Source organism: Schistocerca gregaria, chromosome 2, assembly GCF_023897955.1.
Source record: "Schistocerca gregaria isolate iqSchGreg1 chromosome 2, iqSchGreg1.2, whole genome shotgun sequence".
In the NCBI taxonomy this organism is placed as follows: domain Eukaryota; kingdom Metazoa; phylum Arthropoda; class Insecta; order Orthoptera; family Acrididae; genus Schistocerca; species Schistocerca gregaria.
Window position 1 is genome coordinate 1,053,355,227 of NC_064921.1, and position 25,895 is coordinate 1,053,381,121.

At 44.6% G+C, this 25,895-nt stretch overlaps 1 protein-coding gene and 1 non-coding gene across 2 annotated transcripts in view; both read left to right on the top strand.

Moving 5' to 3' along the window:
• The window catches only part of LOC126335594 (uncharacterized), a 75,318-nt gene that overhangs the window by 25,791 nt on the left and 23,632 nt on the right, over positions 1-25,895 (top strand). Inside the window, exon 2 of the mRNA XM_049999040.1 lies at positions 6,864-7,105. Coding sequence (XP_049854997.1) covers positions 6,875-7,105 — 231 coding nt within the window. The 5' untranslated portion in view covers positions 6,864-6,874. The remainder of the gene's footprint in view (positions 1-6,863; positions 7,106-25,895) is intronic.
• Positions 478-552, top strand: Trnat-ugu (transfer RNA threonine (anticodon UGU)). Its single transcript has one exon. It is a non-coding gene; the product is annotated as a tRNA-Thr (tRNA).

Genomic DNA, 25,895 nt, shown 5'->3' on the forward strand with positions numbered 1-25,895 from the left:
TTGGCCGACCAGATCGTTCTACATCATGAACATTCGTCCTTCCTTCATAAAGCAACCCACACCATTTATGCACGTTTCCATAATTCATTTCACCTGCACCATAAACTTCAACAAGCTGCCCGTGAATGGACCTGGCGACAGGCGAGGCAGTATAAGCGTACAACCAACACCGGCAGAGACGTGAAACGTAATTCCGGCCTAGTGGGAGACTATATGCTTATTGGATATGTTCGAACATGTCCGAAAGAACAGACACCATATCCATATAAGTATATCGTTCTGGCAATACCGACCATGACCTTCCTCTTCTGTGCTGATGCACACATATTACCCGAACTCTTATGGGATTTGGTAAGAATGTCTTCCACGAGTAATGAGTGTCTTGGATGGGGACACTACGAATGTACTGTGTGGACCTATAAGGTGAGCATGTGGGTCTCGCGGGAGGCTAGTCCCTGCAGCCGCACCACCCTCTGTGCCCTCGGTGGCTCAGATGGCTAGAGCGTCTGCCATGTAAGCAGGAGATCCCGGGTTCGAGTCCCGGTCGGGGCACACACTTTCACCTGTCCCTGTTGATGTATATCAACGCCCGTCAGCAGCTGAAGGTATTAATGTTGTTGTTGTTGTGGTCTTCAGTCCTGAGACTGGTTTGATGCAGCTCTCCATGCTACTCTATCCTGTGCAAGCTTCTTCATCTCCCAGTACCTACTGCAACCTACATCCTTCTGAATCTGCTTAGTGTACTCATCTCTCGGTCTCCCTCTACGATTTTTACCCTCCACACTGCCCTCCAATGCTAAATTTGTGATCCCTTGATGCCTCAAAACATGTCCTACCAACCGATCCCTTCTTCTAGTCAAGTTGTGCCACAAACTTCTCTTCTCCCCAATCCTATTCAATACCTCCTCATTAGTTACGTGATCTATCCACCTTATCTTCAGTATTCTTCTGTAGCACCACATTTCGAAAGCTTCTATTCTCTTCTTGTCCAAACTAGTTATCGTCCATGCTTCACTTCCATACATGGCTACACTCCAAACAAATATTTTCAGAAATGACTTCCTGACACTTAAATCTATATTCGATGTTAACAAATTTCTCTTCTTCAGAAACGCTTTCCTTGCCATTGCCAGTCTACATTTTATATCCTCTCTACTTCGGCCATCATCAGTTATTTTGCTCCCCAAATAGCAAAACTCCTTTACTACTTTAAGTGTCTCATTTTCTAATCTAATTCCCTCAGCATCACCCGATTTAATTTGACTACATTCCATTATCCTCGTTTTGCTTTTGTTAATGTTCATCTTATATCCTCCTTTCAAGACACTGTCCATTCCGTTCAACTGCTCTTCCAAGTCCTTTGCCGTCTGTGACAGAATTAGAATGTCATCGGCGAACCTCAAAGTTTTTACTTCGTCTCCATGAATTTTAATACCTACTCCAAATTTTTCTTTTGTTTCCTTTACTGCTTGCTCAATATACAGATTGAATAACATCGGGGAGAGGCTACAACCCTGTCTCACTCCTTTCCCAACCACTGCTTCCCTTTCATGCCCCTCGACTCTTATGACTGCCATCTGGTTTCTGTACAAATTGTAAATAGCCTTTCGCTCCCTGTATTTTACCCCTGCCACCTTTAGAATTTGAAAAAGAGTATTCCAGTCAACATTGTCAAAAGCTTTCTCTAAGTCTACAAATGCTAGAAACGTAGGTTTGCCTTTTCTTAATCTTTCTTCTAAGATAAGTCGTAAGGTCAGTATTGCCTCACGTGTTCCAACATTTCGACGGAATCCAAACTGATCCTCCCCGAGGTCCGCATCTATCAGTTTTTCCATTCGTCTGTAAAGAATTCGCGTTAGTATTTTGCAGCTGTGACTTATTAAACTGATAGTTCGGTAATTTTCACATCTGTCAGCACCTGCTTTCTTTGAGATTGGAATTATTATATTCTTCTTGAAGTCTGAGGGTATTTGGCCTGTCTCATACATCTTGCTCACCAGCTGGTAGAGTTTTGTCATGACTGGCTCTCCCAAGGCCATCAGTAGTTCTAATGGAATGTTGTCTACTCCGGGGGCCTTGTTCCGACTCAGGTCTTTCAGTGCTCTGTCAAACTCTTCACGCAATATCGTATCACCCATTTCGTCTTCATCTACATCCTCTTCCATTTCCATAATATTGTCCTCAAGTACATCACCCTTGTATAAACCTTCTATATACTCCTTCCACCTTTCTGCCTTCCCTTCTTTGCTTAGAACTGGGTTGCCATCTGAGCTCTTGATATTCATACACGTGGTTCTCTTCTCTCCAAAGGTCTCTTTAATTTTCCTGTAGGCAGTATCTATCTTACCCCTAGTGAGATAAGCCTCTACATCCTTACATTTATCCTCTAGCCATCCCTGTTTAGCCATTTTGCACTTCCTCTCGATCTCATTTTTGAGACGTTTGTATTCCTTTTTGCCTGCTTCATTTACTGCATTTTTATATTTTCTCCTTTCATCAATTAAATTCAATATTTCTTCTGTTACCCAAGGATTTCTAGCAGCCCTCGTCTTTTTACCTACTTTATCCTCTGCTGCCTTCACTACTTCATCCCTCAGAGCTACCCATTCTTCTTCTACTGTATTTCTTTCCCCTATTCCTGTCAATTGTTCCCTTATGCTCTCCCTGAAACTCTGTACAACCTCTGGTTCTTTCAGTTTATCCAGGTCCCATCTCCTTAATTTCCCACATTTTTGCAGTTTCTTCAGTTTTAATCTACAGGTCATAACAAAAAGATTGTGGTCAGAGTCCACATCTGCCCCTGGAAATGTCTTACAATTTAAAACCTGGTTTCTAAATCTCTGTCTTACCATTATATAATCTATCTGATACCTTTTAGTATCTCCAGGGTTCTTCCACGTATACAACCTTCTTTCATGATTCTTAAACCAAGTGTTACCTATGACTAAGTTGTGCTCTGTACAAAATTCTACTAGGCGGCTTCCTCTTTCATTTCTTAGCCCCAATCCATATTCACCTACTATGTTTCCTTCTCTCCCTTTTCCTACACTCGAATTCCAGTCACCCATTACTATTAAATTTTCGTCTCCCTTCACTACCTGAATAATTTCTTTTATTTCATCGTACATTTCTTCAATTTCTTCGTCATCTGCAGAGCTAGTTGGCATATAAACTTGTACTACTGTAGTAGGTGTGGGCTTCGTATCTATCTTGGCCACAATAATGCGTTCACTATGCTGTTTGTAGTAGCTTACCCGCATTCCTATTTTCCTATTCATTATTAAACCTACTCCTGCATTACCCCTATTTGATTTTGTGTTTATAACCCTGTAATCACCTGACCAGAAGTCTTGTTCCTCCTGCCACCGAACTTCACTAATTCCCACTATATCTAACTTTAACCTATCCATTTCCCTTTTTAAATTTTCTAACCTACCTGCCCGATTAAGGGATCTGACATTCCACGCTCCGATCCGTAGAACGCCAGTTTTCTTTCTCCTGATAACGACATCCTCCTGAGTAGTCCCCGCCCGGAGATCCGAATGGGGGACTATTTTACCTCCGGAATATTTTACCCAAGAGGATGCCATCATCATTTAATCATACAGTAAAGCTGCATGTCCTCGGGAAAAATTACGGCTGTAGTTTCCCCTTGCTTTCAGCCGTTCGCAGTACCAGCACAGCAACGCCGTTTTGGTTAATGTTGCAAGGCCAGATCAGTCAATCATCCAGACTGTTGCCCCTGCAACTACTGAAAAGGCTGCTGCCCCTCTTCAGGAACCACACGTTTGTCTGGCCTCTCAACAGATACCCCTCCGTTGTGGTTGCACCTACGTTACGGCCATCTGTATCGCTGAGGCACGCAAGCCTCCCCACCAACGGCAAGGTCCATGGTTCATGGGGGGGAGGGTATTAATAAATAATTCTAATTTAATTTAGTGAGAGACTGGTCAAGATTGGCCGTCCGTGAACGGACATCACGGGACAGGATGCGCCGCTATTGGTTCTTACTTAAAAAGTGATCCTAGTAGATGCAGTTCTGAAGAGTTTCTGATGGCATCGCAGTATCGTTCGCTTTGGTGGAGCTTCTTTACGGAATCGTGCAGAAAAATCCTGTTGCACATTTCTAATAGTTCTCAAGCTATGTGCACGTTCATAAGCCTATGCAGTTGCAGGAAGACGTTTTCGCACACTGTAGGTATTGATCCCATCTGAAAAGAAAGAAAAGACATAAGGAGTATAAAAATCCATCATGACGAAAAGAGAGAGGAGTGGCAGGGCTTTCAGACCTTACTGTGCAGAGTGCGCGATGGGCGGAACTTTGACAGAGGTACTGAAGAAATTTAAAGACTAGAAATGTTTGAGCGACATGTCGTGTGAGGAGTATAGAAATAAAGGTGAATGAATTTTTTAAAATTTATGCATAAAGGTTAATGTGCACATAGAGTAAAAGATATATATATTGTATGAATGAAAGTCTGTCGGCCTTTTGTATCTCAGTTTTTAGGTTTTATTCCGGAACTATTACTGTTGTGGTTTGGTGGTGGTGGTCCTCACTGCGAAACTAGCGTGATGCAGCTCTCCATGTTACCCCATCCTGTGCGAGACTCTTCCTCTCCGAATAACTACTGCAACCGGCATCCTTCTGAATGTGCTTACTGCTTTCCTCTCTTGGTCTCCCTCTACACTCCCCCCCAGCGCTACATTGGTCAACACACGATGTCTCAGTTGAGTCCTATTAACTGATTCCTTCTTCCAACCAGGTAACGTCACAAATTTCTTTTATCCCCAGTTCTATTCACTACCTCCTCGTTAGTTACGTGATTTACGCAGACAATCTCCAGCATTCCTCGTTAGCACCACATTTCAAAAGCTTCTGTTCTCTTTTTGTCTACACTATTTATCGTCTATCACTTCCATACATGGCTACATTCAATACAAATACTTATAGAAAAGACTTCCTGACAAATCTATATTCGGTGTTAACAACTCTCTCTTCTTCAGGATCGCTGTTCTTGCCATTGCCAGTCTACATTTTACATCCTCTCTAATTCGATCATCATCAGTTACATTGCTGCCCAAATAGCAAAACTCATCTACTACTTCGAGTGCTTCGTGTCCTAATATAATTAACTTAGCATCACCTCATTTTATTCGTCTGCATTCCATTATCCTAATTTTGCTTTTGTTGATGTTCCTGTTTTATGGTCCATACACAAATAAATTAATAAACTTTACATAAACGACATTTGTTTTATTTATTTTGCTTATGTTGTGGTTGGCAGGAAAGCCAACACCGTGTTACTAGAGGAGGCCGAAAGGGACACGTTTTAGCTCACGCAGGCTGCCGTGAGGTCTGGAACAGGACAAGGAAATTAGAATTTAGAAAAACGGACGTAGCTGGACTAATACTTAACTTTAATCCATTAATGATGAACGTCGCTCTTGACGGTACATGATTCTCAATATCAATAGTAACTGAATATGGCGCCTTGCTAGGTCGTAGCAAATGACGTACCTGAAGGCTATGCTAAACTATCGTCTCGGTAGATGAAAGCGTATTTTGTCAATGAACCATTGCTAGCAAAGTCGGTTGTACAACTGGGGCGAGTGCTAGGAAGTCTCTCTAGACCTGCCGTGTGGCGGCGCTCGGTCTGCAATCACTGATAGTGGCGACTCGCGGGTCCGACTTATACTAACGGACCGCGGCCGATTTAAAGGCTACCACCTAGCAAGTGTGGTGTCTGGCGGTGACACCACAGCTTGACCATGACGTATTTCCTCAGGTGACTATAAATCACGTTGCAGGTTTTAGGAATTACTATAGATAATAATTGTGGAGATGGAAATGATCGCATGGCATTGTTGGCCGGGAGGCCCTGTTCGGGGTAGTTCGGCAGCCATATTGCAAGTCCCTTTTAGGTGACGCCACATCGGCGACTTGCGAGTGAGTGATGATGACGGACACACAACACCCAGTCCCCGGCCGGGAATCGAACCCGGGTGCCCTGCGTGGTTGGCGGTAACGGTACCGCTACGCTGCGGAGGCGGACATTGTGGAGATACAAGAAGACGAATTTGGGGTCCTCTGAACTTCTGCCAGTGCCTAGAAACCGTGAAGTAGCTAACATCCTCCCCTTGGAGATTACAGCATCTCTCAGGATTGTATTCTTTTCCGTTAAGAATTCTTTGACGATGTTCAGCAACTCCGAAATGCATGTTTCATCTATTCTTAGGTAATCACGGAAGTCAATGGCTCGCAGATCCTTAAGTAACAGAGCGTGGCTGAATTTCTTTGGATTAGCCATTTCTTTACCCACAGCTTTCTCTCGGCGTTTTTTTTTTTTTTTTTTTTTGTTGTTAACTTTGATACAGTCAGGGCAAGCCCCAGTTTTTGTTTTTGTTTATGTGCAAAACCAAAGATAATCTTGTGAAACATAGACTCGATGAACTTCAGATAAACAAATCAGAACAATAGGGCGACGCTGTAGGCTGCCACGAAATTGGTGCGTTCGTTGGTCGGCCGGATGACTTCGTGAGTGTGAAGGCGCCTATAGCGACCAACGCGAGCAGCAGTATTGTGAAACGATAGCCCAGTACCCTTCCACTCTCGAATTCCGATACATGTTGCGAGACATTTCTTCTTCCTACAGAGGCATATCACAATATTCTTACGAACTTGAGTAATCCTTTCTCTTACACATAACGTAAACGGCATTACACCTACCTATTTTTGCGGTGAAATGTTAACCATTAGCATAACCGAGCATTTAGTCAGTTCGTGCCAGTTTGACATTCCACGCTCGCTTCCTTCACGATGCTGCAGTTTTAGCGGCCATCAGCGTATTTTATCTTACCGGCAGGTGGCAACACGATGTCGGAGATGGCGCCGTGGACACGGCCGGAGTCGGTGCCCTTCCCGAGCGTGCACCAGCGCCACGAGGGCCGGCGGCCGCCGGGGGCCGGCGGAGGAGACGCACCGCCCGCCTACGTCGTCCGGGAGCTGCCCGACGATCGCCACGACGAAGCCGTGCGCCTCATGGCCGATGTCTTCCTGCGTGAAGAGCCCATCACCTCGTGCTTTGGCTTGCGCGACGATCCAGAGGTACGCTATCCTTCGACGTCGAGTGTTGCTCAAATTGTTCGACCCGTGTACGTCGGCGGCCTCCAGCTCTAGTGGCCCAAAACTCGCGCGACTGCAAATCTGTGACGTCAACACATTAGTTTCGAGATCGGTACGTAGTCACGTCCCCAGGTCCATCTGAAGTGCTCGCTCACTCACAGGGGTCAGCGCTTAGCCCCCATTTAGGAGACAGGAGCAGGCAAGTCGGTGTTAGCTTCGGGAACGGGATGAGCGGCAGCAGTGGCTCTCTCAGATGAGAGAGGATGACGGACAGCGGCCTGGTGACGCGCGTCAAGCCCACGGCGGGCTTGCAGGGTGGTACTGGGCTCTGTGGCCCAACAGCAGTGGCCAGTACGTTGTCTGTCAGTGCATCTGGCAGCAGAAGCACCCTTCCAGCTGGACTCGCGGCTCCACATACGATCCGAGACAGCTGGACATGCCGAGGGTGGACCTCCGTAGCCTTTCCTCTCAGTGGATAGCTGCAGCTTGACACGAGGGCTCAGATTGCACACCGGACAGTCGGCAGTCAGACATTAGGTAAGATGGGTAGGCTATTTATGTTCGCGTGCGCTCTGCAGCAATGGGGATGGCAATTATGTCATGCCTCCTGGTTTTTCCTCATTCTAAGCTCTGCTAGTGAATCCGGACTTTCGCAACTTCGCCTTACAAAGGCTATTTTCTGCTGGTTCGACACCTGAACACTTATTGTTGCGTTGCATGTACGCCTCCTTACAACACTCTGCTTTGTCACTAATATAATGGTATTGTAACGTGCGCGTGGGGCACACAATACTCTTGAAAGCCTGTGCTATGGTAATTGAGCGGGGTTCACCTGATGAGAAAGGATTTTCGTATAGATATCGACCGCGTATACCTGAATGGTGGCAAATCAGACTTACACCAACTCTGTAATAACAATGATCCGCCAGCAAGTTCGAAATGCAATTACACGTCAGTATGGACCAAACGCAACACTGAAGATGCTACCAATTAGATAATAATACGGTCGCCAGCCTAATTAGGCATTAACTGAGTTTCTTCCCTGTACAAGTTGGTGTATATTCATGCAAAACAACACGAAGTAACACTGCATAATATAGTAGAATTTTAGAACCAAAAAATCTATTGAACTGATTGTTTCACGTTCTATACTGATATGGAAAAACCATGAATACATAACACTACACCATAATGTATACTACAAAACTTCATACTGTCTATTAATCTGATTAAAATCGGGCATAGGTTACCCTAGCAATAGCACTTCCGTGACACACACAAACTGTCAATTTTGATAAAGATAAAACACTGATAAATTTTGACTTTTATATTGACTTGTGGAACACTGAAATTATCATGCGTCCAAGATTATATCTGTCTCGAAATAATTAAATTTCATTACTGTATCAATATTAAAGTTATCTTTCAACTTCGTTAGACCTTCGTTATTCAGTTACCTGTTCATTAACAAAACAGTTCTTTAAACACCATTCTAACATAGCTAGGTCTGCAACTACTTATTATTAACACTAAATGTAATTTTTCATTTCGGGACACTCGGATTACACAACATTTGGAAAGGACCCTGTCTAGGTTAGTTGTGAGGATAATTAAATGATGGGAAAGTTCTGGTAAAATTTAGGTTATTATTGCACAATTCACTCTCTGGCCCATATGAATACAGTACTAAAAGTTTTAACCTGCTTGTATCGATGCGGCGGTTGGTGGGCGGCGAGATGGCGAGGCACAGAGCACACGTACAACCACAGCTATGGCTCTTGACGTATCGGCACTTTAATTCTTCTTAGCGTCGCAGTACTTTTGCGTTTAGTGCCTATGGAACTTTGCCATGCTGTGTGGGCTTTGGAACGCCATACCCGAGGCTCAGTGAAACTACGTCTTCCAGGAGAGCCTCCTCGCTCCAGAAGGTGTTGCTCAGACCAGTGCCAGACTCCAACTACTACTGCTGTGCCCGCTGTGCCGTGCAGTGCAGTGCATTTTCCCGCGCTCGCCTGCCATCCACATTTCACCGCTCCCTGACAGACCGGGTATTCACCCGAGGTTTCGCATTCTACATATCCTAACACATTGCCTACGTATGGACCAGACGCAGTTACAATATTAAACATTTTACAACAGTCTCAACATTTGTTAGATTTCAATTCTATTACAATATTGCTTGACATTTGACATAAACATTAATATTCACATTGAAACTAGTTTACAGTTTTCTTAACACAATGACATGAAACAAAAAAGAAATGAAATCAGGACATCAATTACCCTGGTTTATCGAAAAATCAGATGGAAAAAAATTACTTATATGTACAATAGCACAGCGTCATTGTTGTTACAGTATCACTAGATGTCATTATGCTTCGCATGCAGACTTTGGTACTTGGTCATTCCCATGTGCTGCAATAGCTTCCGTGTCTCCCACAACTTGCTCGGTATTTCCGCCTAGCTGACAGTGTGCCCCTCATTGGCACAGGCAGTTCAGCTTCCGGGAGCTGCCAAGGAAAACATTAGACAAATTTTTAGCTTCTGCTGTGGATACTATCTAGGGCCGTAACAGATGACAATGAAGATGTCACACTAATTTACGTATTTCAGTTTCTATTACTTAATGTTTCTATGACATTATACAGTAATGGAAACGGGAAGTTTTATACCGTGAATTATCAGTCGTTTGTGAGATTTTCATCACATAACTTGTGTTTAACCTTTCACTCCATTTTGAACTGATGTCCATCACAAACATCAGAATGAATTGTGACCCCTCCCCCCCCCCCCCCCCCCCCCCCCAGTCTTTTCTTCATTGGGGCACTGAGGCAAAAAGCTTCCGAACCTCGTCTTGAGGAATTTCTTGCCATGTTTCGAACACTTATTGTGTCAATTCATCAAGATTTATCGCTAGTGGATGGTCTTCCCATCTCATCCCAGACAAATTGGGGGACTGGGCAAGCCAGTCAAGCATTCATTCACTCCTCGAGGTATACTGTATTTGGTGAGAAAAGAGTTTGGGAGCTTGCATTATCATGCTGGGATAAGCCAGTTGATCCACTGGTCATGAAGGCTATCGCAGCACAGTTTACTATTCAGCCTCCGTTCAACAATTACCAAATCAGTGCTGTTGTACCAACTACAGGGGTGGAAAAACTGCGGAATCGCCAAAAACACACCGGCATACCACGCCCCACGCCTAGCACGCCGTAGGAAAACGACTGGCGGTCAAAACAGATTCTAGTGCTTTCTGACTGGAGAAACACAGGTCATGTACGATTTTCAAATATCGGTTTTGGTGAAAAACTGTGGCAAGTGCAGATAACGACGATGGAGGTAGGTAGCGATTACGCATCGTTTTCTCTAAAGCCGCGCCGGGTAGTCGCGCGGTCTGAGGCGTCTTACCACGGCCCGGGCTGCTCCCCCGTCGCAGGTTCGACTCCTCCCTCAGACATGGGTGTGTGTGTTGTCCTTAGCGTCAAGTATCGTGTAGGCTTAGGGACCGATGACCTTAGAAGTTTGGTCCCATAAGGCCTTACCACAAATTTCCAAATTTCTCTAAAGCAGACCACAAAGCCTCAATAATCCTGAGATCCGGTGACTGTGGTGGCGATGGCATGTACAACAGTTCATCCTCGTGCTCATAAAACCAGTCCTGGGTGATTCGAGCTGTGTGAACAGAGGTCCTGTCTTCTTGGAGTACCAGGGAGTAATAACATTGTACTATGCGATGGACTTGATCAGACAAAGTGGTCACAAAATCATTGCAAGTAATGCGACGTTGCTGAGTAACCACGGGGCCCGTGCAATACCGCGATATGGCTGCCCAAATCATCGGCGAAGTCTCACCTCACGAAATTACTTGCTGCCAGTGGTCCATACGGCTTTGGCACCACGTTTTCCTTTTACAGCATATGCATCAGTGATGAGTGGTTTTGTAGTTCCAACTCGCCTTGAAATGCACTGCTGATGGATTTTTTCTCCCTTCGTGTTTTGGAGCTGACAGGATTTGCGAGCGCGACATGTAGATCTGCTCTGACTTAGCGGATGGTTGAAATGATTCAAATGACTCTTAGCGGTATGGGAGTTAACATCTGAGGTCATCAGTCCCCTAGAACTGAGAACTACTTAAACCTAACCAAACTAAAGACATCACACACATACATGCCCGAAGCAGTATTCGAACTTGCGACCGTAGCGGTTTCGCGGATCCAGACTGAAGCGCCTAGAACCGCTCGGCCACACCGGCCGGCTAGTGGGTGGTATTTTAGCACTTTCCCTGTATGCTGTGTGAATCTTCGATTCGGTACCTCTTGAAACATCAAACACTCAGGCTCCCCCGGTTACGGAAGTGCCTACCGTACGAGCACCTACAATTTGCCTACATTCGGATTCACTCAGTTCTGACATAACGCTCTCACTACTACACAGAACACTGCTCTGACCTCAGCTGACACTTGTGATGCACTGAGGACACGGCACGTGAGCCGCTCGTGGTCAAACTCGGCATCGCAACCTGCAGGCTTGGCTACCATCTGGATTTACGCCGAAGCACGCGTTTCTCGCGGTGTTTCCACATATTTATTCCTCCCCCCTCCCCCCGCCCTCTACCCTCCTCCCCCCTGTAGCTCCCAATATCACAATTCCAGTAGCTAGATGCACAGGCATGAATCTGTGAAATCGCTGCTTCGCTTCACCTGTCGCCAGGTCGTGAATCTGACCGCCACGGACAGAAGCAAGACTCACGGAAGAATTCACTCTGGCTCTGCAGCATTTCAGGCTGTTGTCTGCGGCATGTTGCCAGCTGTAAACGATACATGGCAACTCGAGATTTCAACCCAGGTTGCAGTAATTTTCTTGGATTTCAGCTGTTGTGATCTGTCTCTTTGCCTTGTGGTATTATTGTGGTTCAATTTTCTTGGAAGGGCTCGTGTTTGCTCTCCGTATCGCACTATTGTGACTCCATCTCGTCTTCATTCGTCGTGCAGTAATTGCACTACAGACACCTGTTTATGCGATCTGTCGGTACGATACTCTCATATCAACCTTTCACAAAATCCGAAAAATGGCGATAAGGTACATTTACTCATCCTCCGGATATCACGTCTTTCGATACCCATCTGTTCCACTCATTAGGCACATTTAGTAGGTACCATGACCACTCACCATTCATTACCTGTTGATATACCTTTTCCTGTAATTAAAACACACAAAGTAAGCAGTAACGTTTCACAGCGACGAAATTTTGATCAAAATATCCCAGAGTCATAGAAATACTAGAGTATTAGTTTCGCACTTTTCGGTCAAGGCTGTGAACTACATGTGTGGTTTGTGAGAAGACTCTCTGAATTGTGTTTAGGGAACAAAAGAGATCTATCTCCAAGCGAACAGTGAAAAAATATTTGAAAAATAATCACCGTAAAGTTTAAGAGGACTGAGAAATTCCATTCTCAGCTTTAATACACTGTCCAGTGCTACTGTGACTACGGATCAAAAGCCTGAATAATCAGATATTGCCGCCCGAACCGCTGCGAGTCGTGCAGGGAGAGAGACATTGAGGTCCTGGAAGGCATCGAAAGGGATGTGGAGATTCCAGTGCAGCGGCTAGCTGCGCTAGGGTCTCCGGGTGATGATCCATTTCTCCAACAGCTCGATCGACGTAGTCCCACATATAGCGCACTGGCCTTAACTCCGGGACTTTTGCTGGCCAGGGTAGTACATTAAACTCATTCTGGTACTCTCTGAACGACGTGTTGCAGTGCGAGGTGTGTGGCACGCTGGTAGATACAACTGTGCCGGGGAAAAACAGACTGGCTTGTGGGGGAGGGCACGGTCCCCAAGGATGGGTGCGTACTTGTGTTCGTCCATTGGCCTTCCAGACCCAAACGTATCCAATGTGTTTGCTCTCAGACCTTTGACGCTGTACATGCCAGTAGCCATCTGTCCAATAGAACATAAAACGTGATTAATCTAAAAACGACATCTCTCGCATTCACTGGACGTCCAGCTGCGTTTCTGGTGTGTAAATTCTTGTCTTCGTCACGATGAGTAGCAGCCAGCATGGGTGCATGAGCCAGGCACCAGCTGTAGAGGGCGACACGCAACGACGTTCGCTGAACGGTCGTTGAGGAGACACTGTTACTAGCCCCTTGATTCATCTGGGCTATCAGCTGCTCAACAGTTGGACACCTATTCGCTCATACACATCCCCACGGCCATCATTTACCCCTGTGACCTATGGCCTGTGGCGCCTCAGTTGCCTCGGTGCTGGTTTATAGTAGTGCCGCTTCGCCGTCGACGGTATACTAAACCACGACGGTGTAGAAACAGTTTACAAACTTAGCAGTTTCGAACATGCTTTCACCATTTGCGCGAAAGCCAAAGATCGTACGTTTTTGAACGTCTGATAAATCGCTCAGTTTGCACACTACGACAGCAACTGCAGTCTTTTCCATGTTCCCCATAAACATCCTTCACAGCTAGTAAAGCCAGCTGTCATCTGTGTGTGGTTACTGCACGCTGACGTCGAACATAAGTGGTGATCACATCAGTGTGCGTGGACTGTGTATTAGCCTAGGCACTGAGTTCTGTCGAGTAAATATACAAGTACTTTACACGCACCGGAGAGTAAATGAGAGAACAAAACTTTGTAACAGACCGGGAATAAAACGTGATTTTTGTTTTCCATCTTAAAAGCTCGAATGACTGATTGATCACACCACACCGAGTCATCCGACCAGCTTCAGGCTACGTGTTCGTGCCTCTTTCTCTTCCAATCGGCGCACGGGCTCTCCACCATAGCTGACTGAGTTGGCACTCACGTAATGCACAGCTTATGTGTTACCCCGTGTCTCTCGCTCTGTGGAAAGAGATGTGAGCTGTTATGAAAATTAAGGATGGAGCAAAACTGACTGTCTTTCACAGGCAACCATTTATGTCTCTGGTAGAAAGGACTGGGGGAGAGAATAACTGATTTTAATCTACCGTGTGAATCTCAACCTTACATCTAATTAGTATATGTATGTAAATATGCTTCCCCCCATGAACCATGGACCTTGCCGTTGGTGGGGAGGCTTGCGTGCCTCAGCGATACAGATAGCCGTACCGTAGGTGCAACCACAACGGAGGGGTATCTGTTGAGAGGTCAGACAAATGTGGGGTTGTGGTTCCTGAAGAGGGGCAGCAGCCTTTTCAGTAGTTGCAGGGGCAACAGTCAGGATGATTGACTGATCTGGCCTTGTAACACTAACCAAAACAGCCTTGCTGTGTTGGTACTGTGAACGGCTGAAAGCAAGGGGCCGTAATTTTTCCCGAGGGCATGCAGCTTTACTGTATGATTAAATGATGATGGCGTCCTCTTGGGTAAAATATTCCGGAGATAAAATAGTCCCCCATTCGGATCTCCGGGCGGAAACTACTCAAGAGAATGCCGTTATCAGGAGAAAGAAAACTGGCGTTCTACGGATCGGAGGGTGGAATGTCAGATCCCTTAATCGGGCAGGTAGGTTAGAAAATTTAAAAAGGGAAATGGATAGGTTAAAGTTAGATATAATGGGAATTAGTGAAGTTAGGTGGCAGGAGGAACAAGACTTCTGGTCAGGTGACTACAGGGTTATAAACACAAAATCAAATAGGGGTAATGCAGGAGTAGGCTTAATAATGAATAGCAAAATAGGAATTCGAGTAAGCTACTACAAACAGCATAGTGAACGCATTATTGTGGCCAAGATAGATACGAAGCCCAAACCTACTACAGTAGTACAAGTTTATATGCCAAGTAGCTCTGCAGATGACGAAGAAATTGAAGAAATGTATGATGAAATAAAAGAAATTATTCAGATAGTGAAGGGTGACGAAAATTTAATAGTCATGGGTGACTGGAATTCGGTAGTAGGAAAATGGAGAGAAGGAAACGTAGTAGGTGAATATGGATTGGGGGTACGAAATGAAAGAGGAAGCCGCCTGGTAGAATTTTGCAGAGAGCACAACTTAATCATAGCTAACACTTGGTTCAAGAATCATAAAAGAAGGCTGTATACATGGAAGAAGCCTGGAGATACTGACAGGTTTCAGATAGATTATATAATGGTAAGACAGAGATTAAGAAAACAGGTTTTAAATTGTAAGACATTTCCAGGGGCAGATGTGGACTCTGACCATAATCTGTTGGTTATGACCTGTAGATTAAAACTCAAGAAACTGCAAAAAGGAGGAAATTTAAGAAGATGGGACCTGGATAAACTAAAAGAACCAGAAGTTGTACAGAGTTTCAGGGAGAGCATAAGGGAGCAATTGACAGGAATGGGGGAAAGAAATACAGTAGAAGAAAAATGGGTAGCTTTGAGGGATGAAGTAGCGAAGGCAGCAGAGGATCAAGTAGGTAAAAAGACGAGGGCTAGTAGAAATCCTTGGGTAACAGAAGAAATATTGAATTTAATTTATGATAGGAGAAAGTATAAAAATGCAGTAAATGAAGCAGGCAAAAAGGAATACAGACGTCTCAAAAATGAGATCGAGAGGAAGTGCAAAATGGCTAAGCAAGCATGGCTAGAGGACAAATGTAAGAAGGTAGAGGCTTATCTCACTAGGGGTAAGATAGATACTGCCTACAGGAAAATTAAAGAGACCTTTGGAGATAAGAGAACCAATTGTATGAACATCAAGAGCTCAGATGGAAACCCAGTTCTAAGCAAAGAAGGGAAAGCAGAAAGGTGGAAGGAGTATATAGAGGGTCTATACAAGGGCGATGTACTTGAGGACAATATTACGGAAATGGAAGAGGATGTAGATGAAGATGAAATGGGAGATACGATACTGCGTGAAGAGTTTGACAGAGCACTGAAAGACCTGAGTCGAAACAAGGCCCCCGGAGTAGACAACATTCCAGTAGAACTACTGACGGCCTTGGTAGAGCCACTCCTGACAAAACTCTACCATCTGTTGAGCAAGATGTATGAGACAGGCGAAATACCCTCAGACTTCAAGAAGAATATAATAATTCCAATCACAAAGAAAGCAGGTGCTGACAGATGTGAAAATTACCGAACTATCTGTTTTATAAGTCACAGCTGCAAAATACTAACGCGAATTCTTTACAGACGAATGGAAAAACTAGTAGAAGCCGACCTCGGGGAAGATCAGTTGGGATTCCGTAGAAATGTTGGAACACGTGAGGCAATACTGACCATACGACTTATCTTAGAAGCTAGATTAAGGAAGGGCAAACCTTCGTTTCTAGCACTTGTAGACTTAGAGAAAGCCTTTGACAATGTTGACTGGAATACTCTCTTTCAAATTCTGAAGGCAGCAGGGGTAAATTACAGGGAGCGAAAGGCTATTTACAATTTGTACAGAAACCAGATGGCAGTTATTAGACTCGAGGGACATGAAATGGAGGCAGTGGTTGGGATGGGAGTGAGACAGGGTTGTAGTCTCTCCCCAATGTTATTCAATCTGTATATTGAGCAAGCAGTGAAGGAAACAAAAGAAAAATTCGGAGTAGGTATTAAAATCCATGGAGAAGAAATACAAACTTTGAGGTTCGCCGATGACATCTTAATTCTGTCAGAGACAGCAAAGGACTTGGAAGAGCAGTTGAACGGAATGGATAGTGTCTTGAAAGGAGGATATAAGATGAATATCAACAAGAGCAAAACGAGGATAATGGAATGTAGTCGAATTAAGTCGGGTGATGCTGAGAGAATTAGATTAGGAAATGAGACACTTAAAGTAGTAAAGAAGTTTTGCTATTTGGGGAGCAAAATAACTGATGATGGTCGAAGTAGAGAGGATATAAAATGTAGACTGGCAATGGCAAGGAAAGAGTTTCTGAAGAAGAGAAATTTATTAACATCGAATATAGATTTAAGTCTCAGGAAGTCATTTCTGAAAATATTTGTATGGAGTGTAGCCATGTATGGAAGCGAAACATGGACGATAAATAGTTTGCACAAGAAGAGAATAGAAGCTTTCGAAATGTGGTGCTACAGAAGAATACTGAAGGTAAGGTGGGTAGATCACGTAACTAATGAGGAGGTATTGAATAGGATTGGGGAGAAGAGAAGTTTGTGGCACAACTTGACTAGAAGAAGGGATCGGTTGGTAGGACATGTTTTGAGGCATCAAGGGATCACAAATTTAGCATTGGAGGGCAGCGTGGAGGGTAAAAATCGTAGAGGGAGACCGAGAGATGAGTACACTAAGCAGATTCAGAAGGATGTAGGTTGAAGTGGGTACTGGAAGATGATGAAGCTTGCACAGGATAGAGTAGCATGGAGAGCTGCATCAAACCAGTCTCAGGACTGAAGACCACAACAACAACAACAACAGGTAGTAAGGAAATCCGTCCGTAATCCATGTGTAATCTGTGAGGAAGCTTTACTACAACATAGCTTAAAGGGAAGGAAAAATTCGAGCCTGGATTTGATATGCTCTTTGTTAACACTGAATACGGCTCGAGAAGCAAAATTTGGAGGAGGTTACTCTGATTTAACATCAAAAAAGAATGTGAAGCACCTTGACGGCATCGTTTGCCATTTCTCGGGGATGAGAAGCAAGTTCAAATTCCTGTGATCGGGAGAACATTAGAAAGAGACACGTGATGAAACATTTTACCGAAATTCTTTCATCCTCGCGATGATTATGTGTCGATCTGTGACGTCCGTAACGACTCTCCATACTGCTGCAGGTTCAACGGGCTAGCAGATATTCCGTCTTGGCACACAGATGCACACTCGGTGTGTTACTACAGTTTCCGTTAGATTGCTGGTAGACGGTGGAGAGTTGATTTTGTCTCAAATGTAATAGAACGAAATGAGAGGTACTTGTCAGTAGCCAACGGTTAAGCAAGGTACGTAAATTTTATGACTTTCTGTCCACGACGGCGCCATGACCTGAGGGAAGAGAAGTAGACGTAAAGGAGGGAGTTGCCCAACGTAAAATCAGCTTATAGCTATCATTTGAATTCGTGAAACTAAAAGTGCAAATTCGCCACACGGTTACATAATAAACTCAGGGTGAGCTGTTCTGAGGCTAGGGGAAACGTAGGAGACAGGTATTGTCTTCAACATTGGGTTGGAAATCTTACTGTAGTTTGACGTCGAGCAAAACTTGAGTTAGCAGACCTCCGCACACTACTCAAGAAACTGGTAATTATCATGTCTGCTGTGTTTATCACCTAGGAACTGCTGATGGGCTCTGTATATTGAAAACCAAGCTTTCATTGTCCATAACTGCAGGATGACTTCGGAAGACAATGTTCATAAAAATTTAATCAAATGAACTTCAACTTTATGAAACATAACACTGTATTACTGTTCGCTTTATGTAAGAAGTGCTATAATTAACCCTTTAGTCAACAACATTGCTATCAAACAACACTGATTTATACGGAGGGGCCCAAAAGAATGTATCCACTGTTTAAAAGTCCATAACTGGCAAAGTAATTGACGGAGTTGTCTCATCTTTGGTAGTGTAATAGTTTGTAGTTCCGGCAATCGTCACACAAGCGTTGTATTGCGTTGTTTTGTTTTGTCAGATGACAGTCGCCAGATAGTCAGTGTTTTGTTCTTAGTTGCACCTAGTTATTCGAGTAAACATAGCTCGCGCGAGGCTTACATTCGATGAAAGGAAGTCAGTTTTGAAGTGGTATTTTAAGTACTAAAACATTAATGAGGTTCAACGGCAATAGTGAAATCAGTATCAAACAGAGCCACCGACACGTTTAACGATTCGTCGCATTCGAGACAAATTTGAAGCCGAAGGCTGTGTTAAGGATGTACACAAACAACGATGTGGACGACCTGTAACAGTAACAAGTCTAGCTAACTCCCGTCGCATGTTGCAACAATTCACTCGCTCACCACAGAAGTCTGTGGGACAGTGTGCCTGTGAAACTGGAGTGTGTCGCTCAAGTGTTTGGCGAATTTTGAAGACAGTAAAGTGGGAGTCCTACATCCTACGATTGCTAGACGCAATGAACGAGGACGACCCAGATCGTAGAATGGAGTACTGCGAGTGGTTTACTAACATGGTGCGCAACGATGAAGAGTTTGCAGAGATGATTGTGTGGTCTGATGAGGCACAGTTCAAACTCAATGGTACTGTAAATCACCACAATTGCATCTACTAGGCCACCGAAAATCCGAACGTCCATGTAGTCAAAGCCGTGAATTTGCCAGGAGTAAATGTGTGGTGTGGGCTGTCTTTCCGGGGCTTGATTGGACCATTCTTCTTTGACGGCACAGTTACCAGGGAGGTGTACCTCCAGAAGCTTCAGACATCCATTTTACCTGCCATCCGAGACTTGTATGGAGACGGAAGAGTTTACTTTCAACAAGGTGGAGTCCCAGCCCACTACCAAAATCGTGTTAGGGCGTATCTCGACGAAAATCTACCAGGAAGATGGGTAGGTCGTAGCGGTGCTGTGGAGTATCCACCACGTTCCCCAGACCTAACTTCTCTGGACTTTTACCTCTGGGGAACACTAAAGGACGCCGTTTATCGACAAAAGCCACGTACATTGGATGAACTTCGAGAATCCATCGTACATTCATGTGCAAATATCCAACTGAACACGTTGCAGTCAGTAGTTCGTGCTGCAGTTCGGCGGCATCGTTTGTGTGTGGATGTTAACGGTGACCATTTCGAACACCTACAGTGAGATCTTTAAGTTGGACTTTAAGCTACATTTTCACCAAAAATGAGACAACCTCTGTCAATTATTTTGCAAGTTATGGACTTTTAAACAGTGGATGCATTTTTTGGACCCCTCTGTAGTAACCGCTGTACAAGGAATAATATTCTTAAAACACTCATGCTCATAAATTAAGGATAATACTGATACCTGGTGAAACAACGCTCTGCTGGGCGGTTTGCGGGTTTAAATCATCTCGGGGTATGACCATGCGGTGCATTTGACCTGCGGTCGTTGCACGGTGGCGCTGGCAGCAGTCCACATACGCAGTGGTGTGTTGGTGCATGTCAGAGTACGGTGCAGCGAGTAAGTGTGCAGACTTTTCAGACGTGCTAATGGTGAATGTGTGTTGAAAATGGCTCAAAGAACACATATCGATGACGTTATGAGGGGTAGAATACTAGGGCGACTAGAGGCTGGTCAAACACAGCATGTCGTAGAACGGGCCCTCCGTTGGCCACAACGTGTGATCTCATGATTATGGCAACGATTCCAGCATACAGGAAACGTGTCCAGGTGCTACAGTACGGGACGCGCACAGTGTACAACACCATAGGAAGACCAATATCTCACCATCAGTGCCCGCAGACGGCCACGGATTACTGCAGGTAGCCTTGCTCGGGACATTACTGCAGCCACTGGAACAGTTGTCTCCAGACACATAGTCTACAGACGACTGAACAGACACGGTTTATTCACCCGGAGACCTGCAAGGTGCATTCCACTGACCCCTGATCACAGGAGAGCCCGTAAAACCTGGTGTCAAGAACGCAGTACATCGTCAATGGAACAGTGGTCCCAGGTTATGTTCACGGACGAGTCCAGGTACAGTCTGAACAGTGATTCTCGCCGGTTTTCATGTGACGTGAACCAGGAACCAAATACCAACCCCTTAATGTCCCTGAAAGGCACTTGCTATGAGGCCGTGGTTTGATGGTGTGGGGTAGGACTACGATTCGTGCACGTACACCCCTGCATGTCGTTGACAGACGAACTGTAACAGGTCAGTATGTCCGCTTTTTCAGGGGTGATGGATGATAATGCACGGCCCCACCGAGGAGTACCTTGAAACAGAAGATATCGGGCGAATGGAGTGGCCTGCCTGTTCTCCAGATCTTAACGCCATCGAGCACATTTCAAAGCACTACGACACTCCAGGAGCTCCGACAGGCACTGATGCAAGAATGGGAGGCTATACCCCAGCAGCTGCTCGACCACCTGATCCAGAGTATGCCAACCCGTTGTGCGGCCTGTGTACGTGTATATGGTGATCATATCTCATACTGATGTCGGGGCACATGCGCAGAAAACAGTGGCGTTTTGTTGCACGTATATTTCGGGACGGTTTTCTCAACATATCACCAATTTCGTAGACGTACAGATATGTGTCATGTGTGTTCCCTATGTGCCTATGCTGTTAGCGCCAGTTTTGTGTGGTGCCACGTTCTGTGGCACTACGTTCTGCAATTATCTTTAATTTACGAGCATGAGTGTACGTCGTAACTTCCAGTCACCCCATTGGCTACGCGCATTTGGCAGGGCCTAGCGTTGTTGCACAGTGTTTTGCTCCAGATGTCACCGTTAGGTAGCACGAGAACTGTGAGTTGCTGGAAGGCACTTTTTTTAGTGTGGTTAAATAAAAAAAGACATTCATGTAAATTCGTTACTTAATAGAACATATACAGGCGCTTCTACTTTGATTTACAAGAAAATAAAGTAATATTAACTGCATACAGCAATATTCTATATTTTTCGAAGATATGCGTCGTCTGTCAGGAGGGAGGGTACATGGACATACTACGCCCTATTCCGAAAGGTTTCCGAGTTAGAAGACATTTAATGTCAGTTTTGTACGTTTTCCATGAATAACTAGAAAACCGCGGCCACAGCTAAAGCGTGTCGAAGTACAAAATTAAACTGCATTCAGTTTCCTACAAAAAAGATCCTATTCATTTTTTTACTGTAGCGCTAATAGTTTGCGCGAAGAAAGTAAGAGAATATTGAAAATCTCGCGCGACGCCCAAGCGCTGTGGATTAAGTAGATCTGTAGGCCAATTTGAGGTAGTTTCCCGACCTACTACATAACAAGTGCCCCGTATCAAACTGTTCGTCTCAAATTCCTCTACACTACTGTGGTAAATTTTGAATAAATAACAACGTACTCGTACAGTAAACGTGTTCTCCCACAGCGACCATTCGGATTGGGACATATATCAATATGCATTGTGGTCAAAATAACCAATACTGTCACCCCCCAAAGCACTTAATTTTCCCGTTACTCACCCTGTGGTAAAATTAATTGATGTAAATACTTTATTGCATAAAGTAGGCCTCATGTACAGGGTGCCCATAAAGAAAGTATCCATTTTCATTTTTCAGATGTGCTACAACACAATAAACATTATATTTAGAGAGAGTAGTTAATACTGTTGAGCATGTTCACCCTCATTGGCAACACACTTTTCCCATCGCCTTGTGGTTGCGTGGAACACGCTCTTATAAATTTGAGGGGTTATTAGCAAGCCCGCCTCTCGATTCGCCGTTTCAGTTCGTTCAGATTTGGCACCCTGGTAGCATAAACTCGTCTCTTGATGAAACCCCACGCAAAAAAGTCCAGGTGAGTGAGGTCAGCGGAGCGAGCAGCCCACATGCGACCTGCAGCTTTTCCCGTCCACCTGTTAGGAAAGGTCTCGTTCAGGTAGTCCCGGACAATGTTTGCGTAGTGGGGTGGTGCCCCATCTTGTTGATACACGACAGAGGCAAGGATACCATCCTGTTACAACTGTGGCTCCAAGAACAACTGCAGCATGTCCAGGTAGGCTGCTCCGGTAATAGATCCTATCTTTGATGAGACCACGCCACACATTGGCTTTGGGAGTCCTTTTGCCACTCAGTGCATTCAGGGGTTGCTCCTCTGCCCAGATCCGGAAATTGTGTTTGTTGACGACGCCGCAGACATGAAATGTCGCCTCATCGCTAAACGTAACATGATTCATCAGGTCCTCCTCGGCTACAGTCTCCAGCATATCATAACAGATGGCTGCTCTTGCCGCATGGTCTCCCTCCTCTGGCTGGTGAAGCATCTGGACATGATATGCCTTGGTTTTAAGGGTGTAGTGAAGCATTTTCGACACTGTGGATTTCGGCATGGATAGTTCACGACTCAGCTGGCGGTTAGATGCCGTCGGAGTTCTTTCGACAGCTTCCCTCAGTAGGTGCGCAGATTGTGGGCTGACCGGTGGTAGCGCAGCGCGTCTCTCATCAGCTACAGATCCTGACGCCGGAATTTGTCGATGAGCTTCCGAATAGCAAGTCTTGTGGGGGCATCCTTCCGATACTTTCTCTCAAACAGCCTCTAGACCTCAGCACAGGTTTCGCCACGTAAACGATATTCCAGAATTGTGATTCTGTCGGAAATTGTTAACATTGTGATGTCTCTTCACGGTACCTGTAACAGAAGTAATCCACATGTACGTTTTGCACAAAATGGATACATACTTTATGGGCAACCTGTACTTCACGTTAACAAGTTCTAAACACATTTATTAAGAAGAGAATTCAGTAAGTCAGAGCCCACGAGTGAAGGTTAAACATAAGAAATATGATCAGCACCCAATCAGCAAGTACGCATTAACTGAAAATGTAGCATAAAATGCCAAACCATAAAAGTCCTGCGCTTCAAAATAATGTCAACTTTATAATTTTAACTTTATAATAACAAGGAGGGCATCTAACAGTGGACAACCGTATCACTAATAACTATACATGCTGGGAGGAATGACAAAAAAAGCAAGGTTCTACCTCAGTACACCGTATCCAAAATTGGACTAACTGGAGTGGAAACTCCAACCCCCCCCCCCTCCAAAAAAAGTAAACAAACAATACTAATGAACAAGAGACACAGTAAGTAGATAATTAAGGGACACTGAACCAGGCCATACGATGCTGCCAGGCCAGGAATTCAACTGAGGCCAGCCATCTTGAAGTCAGGAAGGTAAACATCGAAACAAAATTGAGAATAATACAAGGTGTACCCTTTGGATTCAATTCACGCAGAATCTTCTCGTATTAGAACTTATTTCAGATAACACTAGGCCTCGCGGTAGCTTTGCTGTTACGATAACGTAATAACCAGCGCAGCTGAAGCTGAAACACAGCCAGACACAGGCGTCTGCGCAACTAACGTTTTCTGCAAAGCACAGCCGTCACAACACCTTTCTTGTGCGCCGTCGTCCAGTAGCACACACCGCAGCAAATATCTGTTTGGGTCTCATTAGCACAATTTTCCATGGAGCCAGAGTCTAGGTACTACAAGCTCGCGTGAAACATGAAGTGATGCCTCTTGTCGCTCGGGCCCAATCTGCACCAGGCTGCCTCCATTGCTGGCTACACGAACCTGCCGCAGTGTGTTGTCCAGCTGACTCCTTTCTCAGTTGCTTGCTTCTTGTCGTGCTTCCTCGCTTGCTGTGCACATCTCGTTTAGCTTCCAGTCCCCACGATGACAGCAGCCAGCGCATCCTCCACACACGAGGGCCACTGTCACCGGCTGCCAGCAACCAACTGTCGCTGCCCTCCGGCCAGCTCCCTGAACCGTCCACTCCAGGATGTGAAGAACACTGGCCGGCGCCATCCACGCGGGACTCGAGATATTGACCTGCAGCTGCTGTCCACGTCCCCCAGTGCTAGTTCAAAGTTACTGTCGCTCTCTTGTCCCACACCAGACTACTCTTCACTGTCACTCCCGGCTGCTCCTAGCCTCGTCATGGCACTGCGCTCGGCTATTCTGCAGTTTTGCGCACACTCTTCTGGACCATCACTACCAGCTACCAACCTGGTGCCAGATACCAAGTGCCGTGAGTGGGCATTTCACAACACAAAACCAATTAAATAAATTTGAGCTCAAAAATTTTATACAATGCCAAATAAAGTGTTAATACGTATGGGAACTGTTTGTCTTAATATTTTTCCTAAGGATGTTACAATACTTTCATACAGCAGTCTTTGTTTTTCAGAGACTTTTCTATGATACATTGCTCTTCAGAGTAGACAACATTACAAAAATCTCATGCTCTACTGTGCCGGCCGCTGTGGCCGAGCGGTTCTAGGCACTTCAGTCCGGAACCGCGCTGCTGCTACGGTCGCAGTTTCGAATCCTTCCTCGGGCGTGTATGTGTGTGCTGTCCTGAGGTTACTTAGGTTCAAGTAGTTCTAAGTCTAGGGGACTGATGACCTCAGACGTTAAGTCCCATAGTGCTTGGAGCCATTTCAACCATCTGATCATGCTCTACTTTGTTGTACTCACATAATCATATCAACATCTACATGATTAGTCGTAGTAGTAGTAGATCCCTTTTTACAAGTATATAGGACATGTCAAAGTATTTACAAATTTAGATCAATTTAAAATAATTCGTAACACTCATATTTACAGACTTCTAGTTAGAGACAATGATTAGATTTAATTTTGGTATACAATACTTTTTTTTTTTTACAAAGAACTTATTAAATAATGCCACATTGCTCACACATATCTCACCATCAGTCACACACACACTGGTCATCTCTGGACCATTTTCTGTACTGCAACTTCCCATTTGCTATCCTGAAAAACTGAGTCAGCATCCATCCATAATGAGTCAGATGTTGAGCTCAGAAAGAGGTGGAGATGTTAGTATTGTGCTATGCATAGCTTATGGATAAGAAATTCTAGAAAGGAAAAAAGAAGGAAAAAAACAAAAAGTTAAGGTAAGTGGAATGCTGGATATTTTATAATCATTGTTATTATTTATTTGTATAACATTTTTTATCAAACATCTACTCTTTTGTAGCTAAGTAATCCTTCAATGTTTAAAATGTATTGCATAACAGGTAATTTTTAGCTGCCTTTTTAAATAAGTATATTTTTGCAATTTCTTTAATCTCTTTTGGTAATTTATTGTACAGTTTCATTCCTTGGTGGAAAATTCTGTTTTGAGTTTCAAGTTTGTTTTTTCTTGGCAAATGTAAGTTGAGTCTATCTCTTGTTGCATGATCATGCACAGAGCTGTTTGTGCAGTAATTTCCAATGTTATTTTT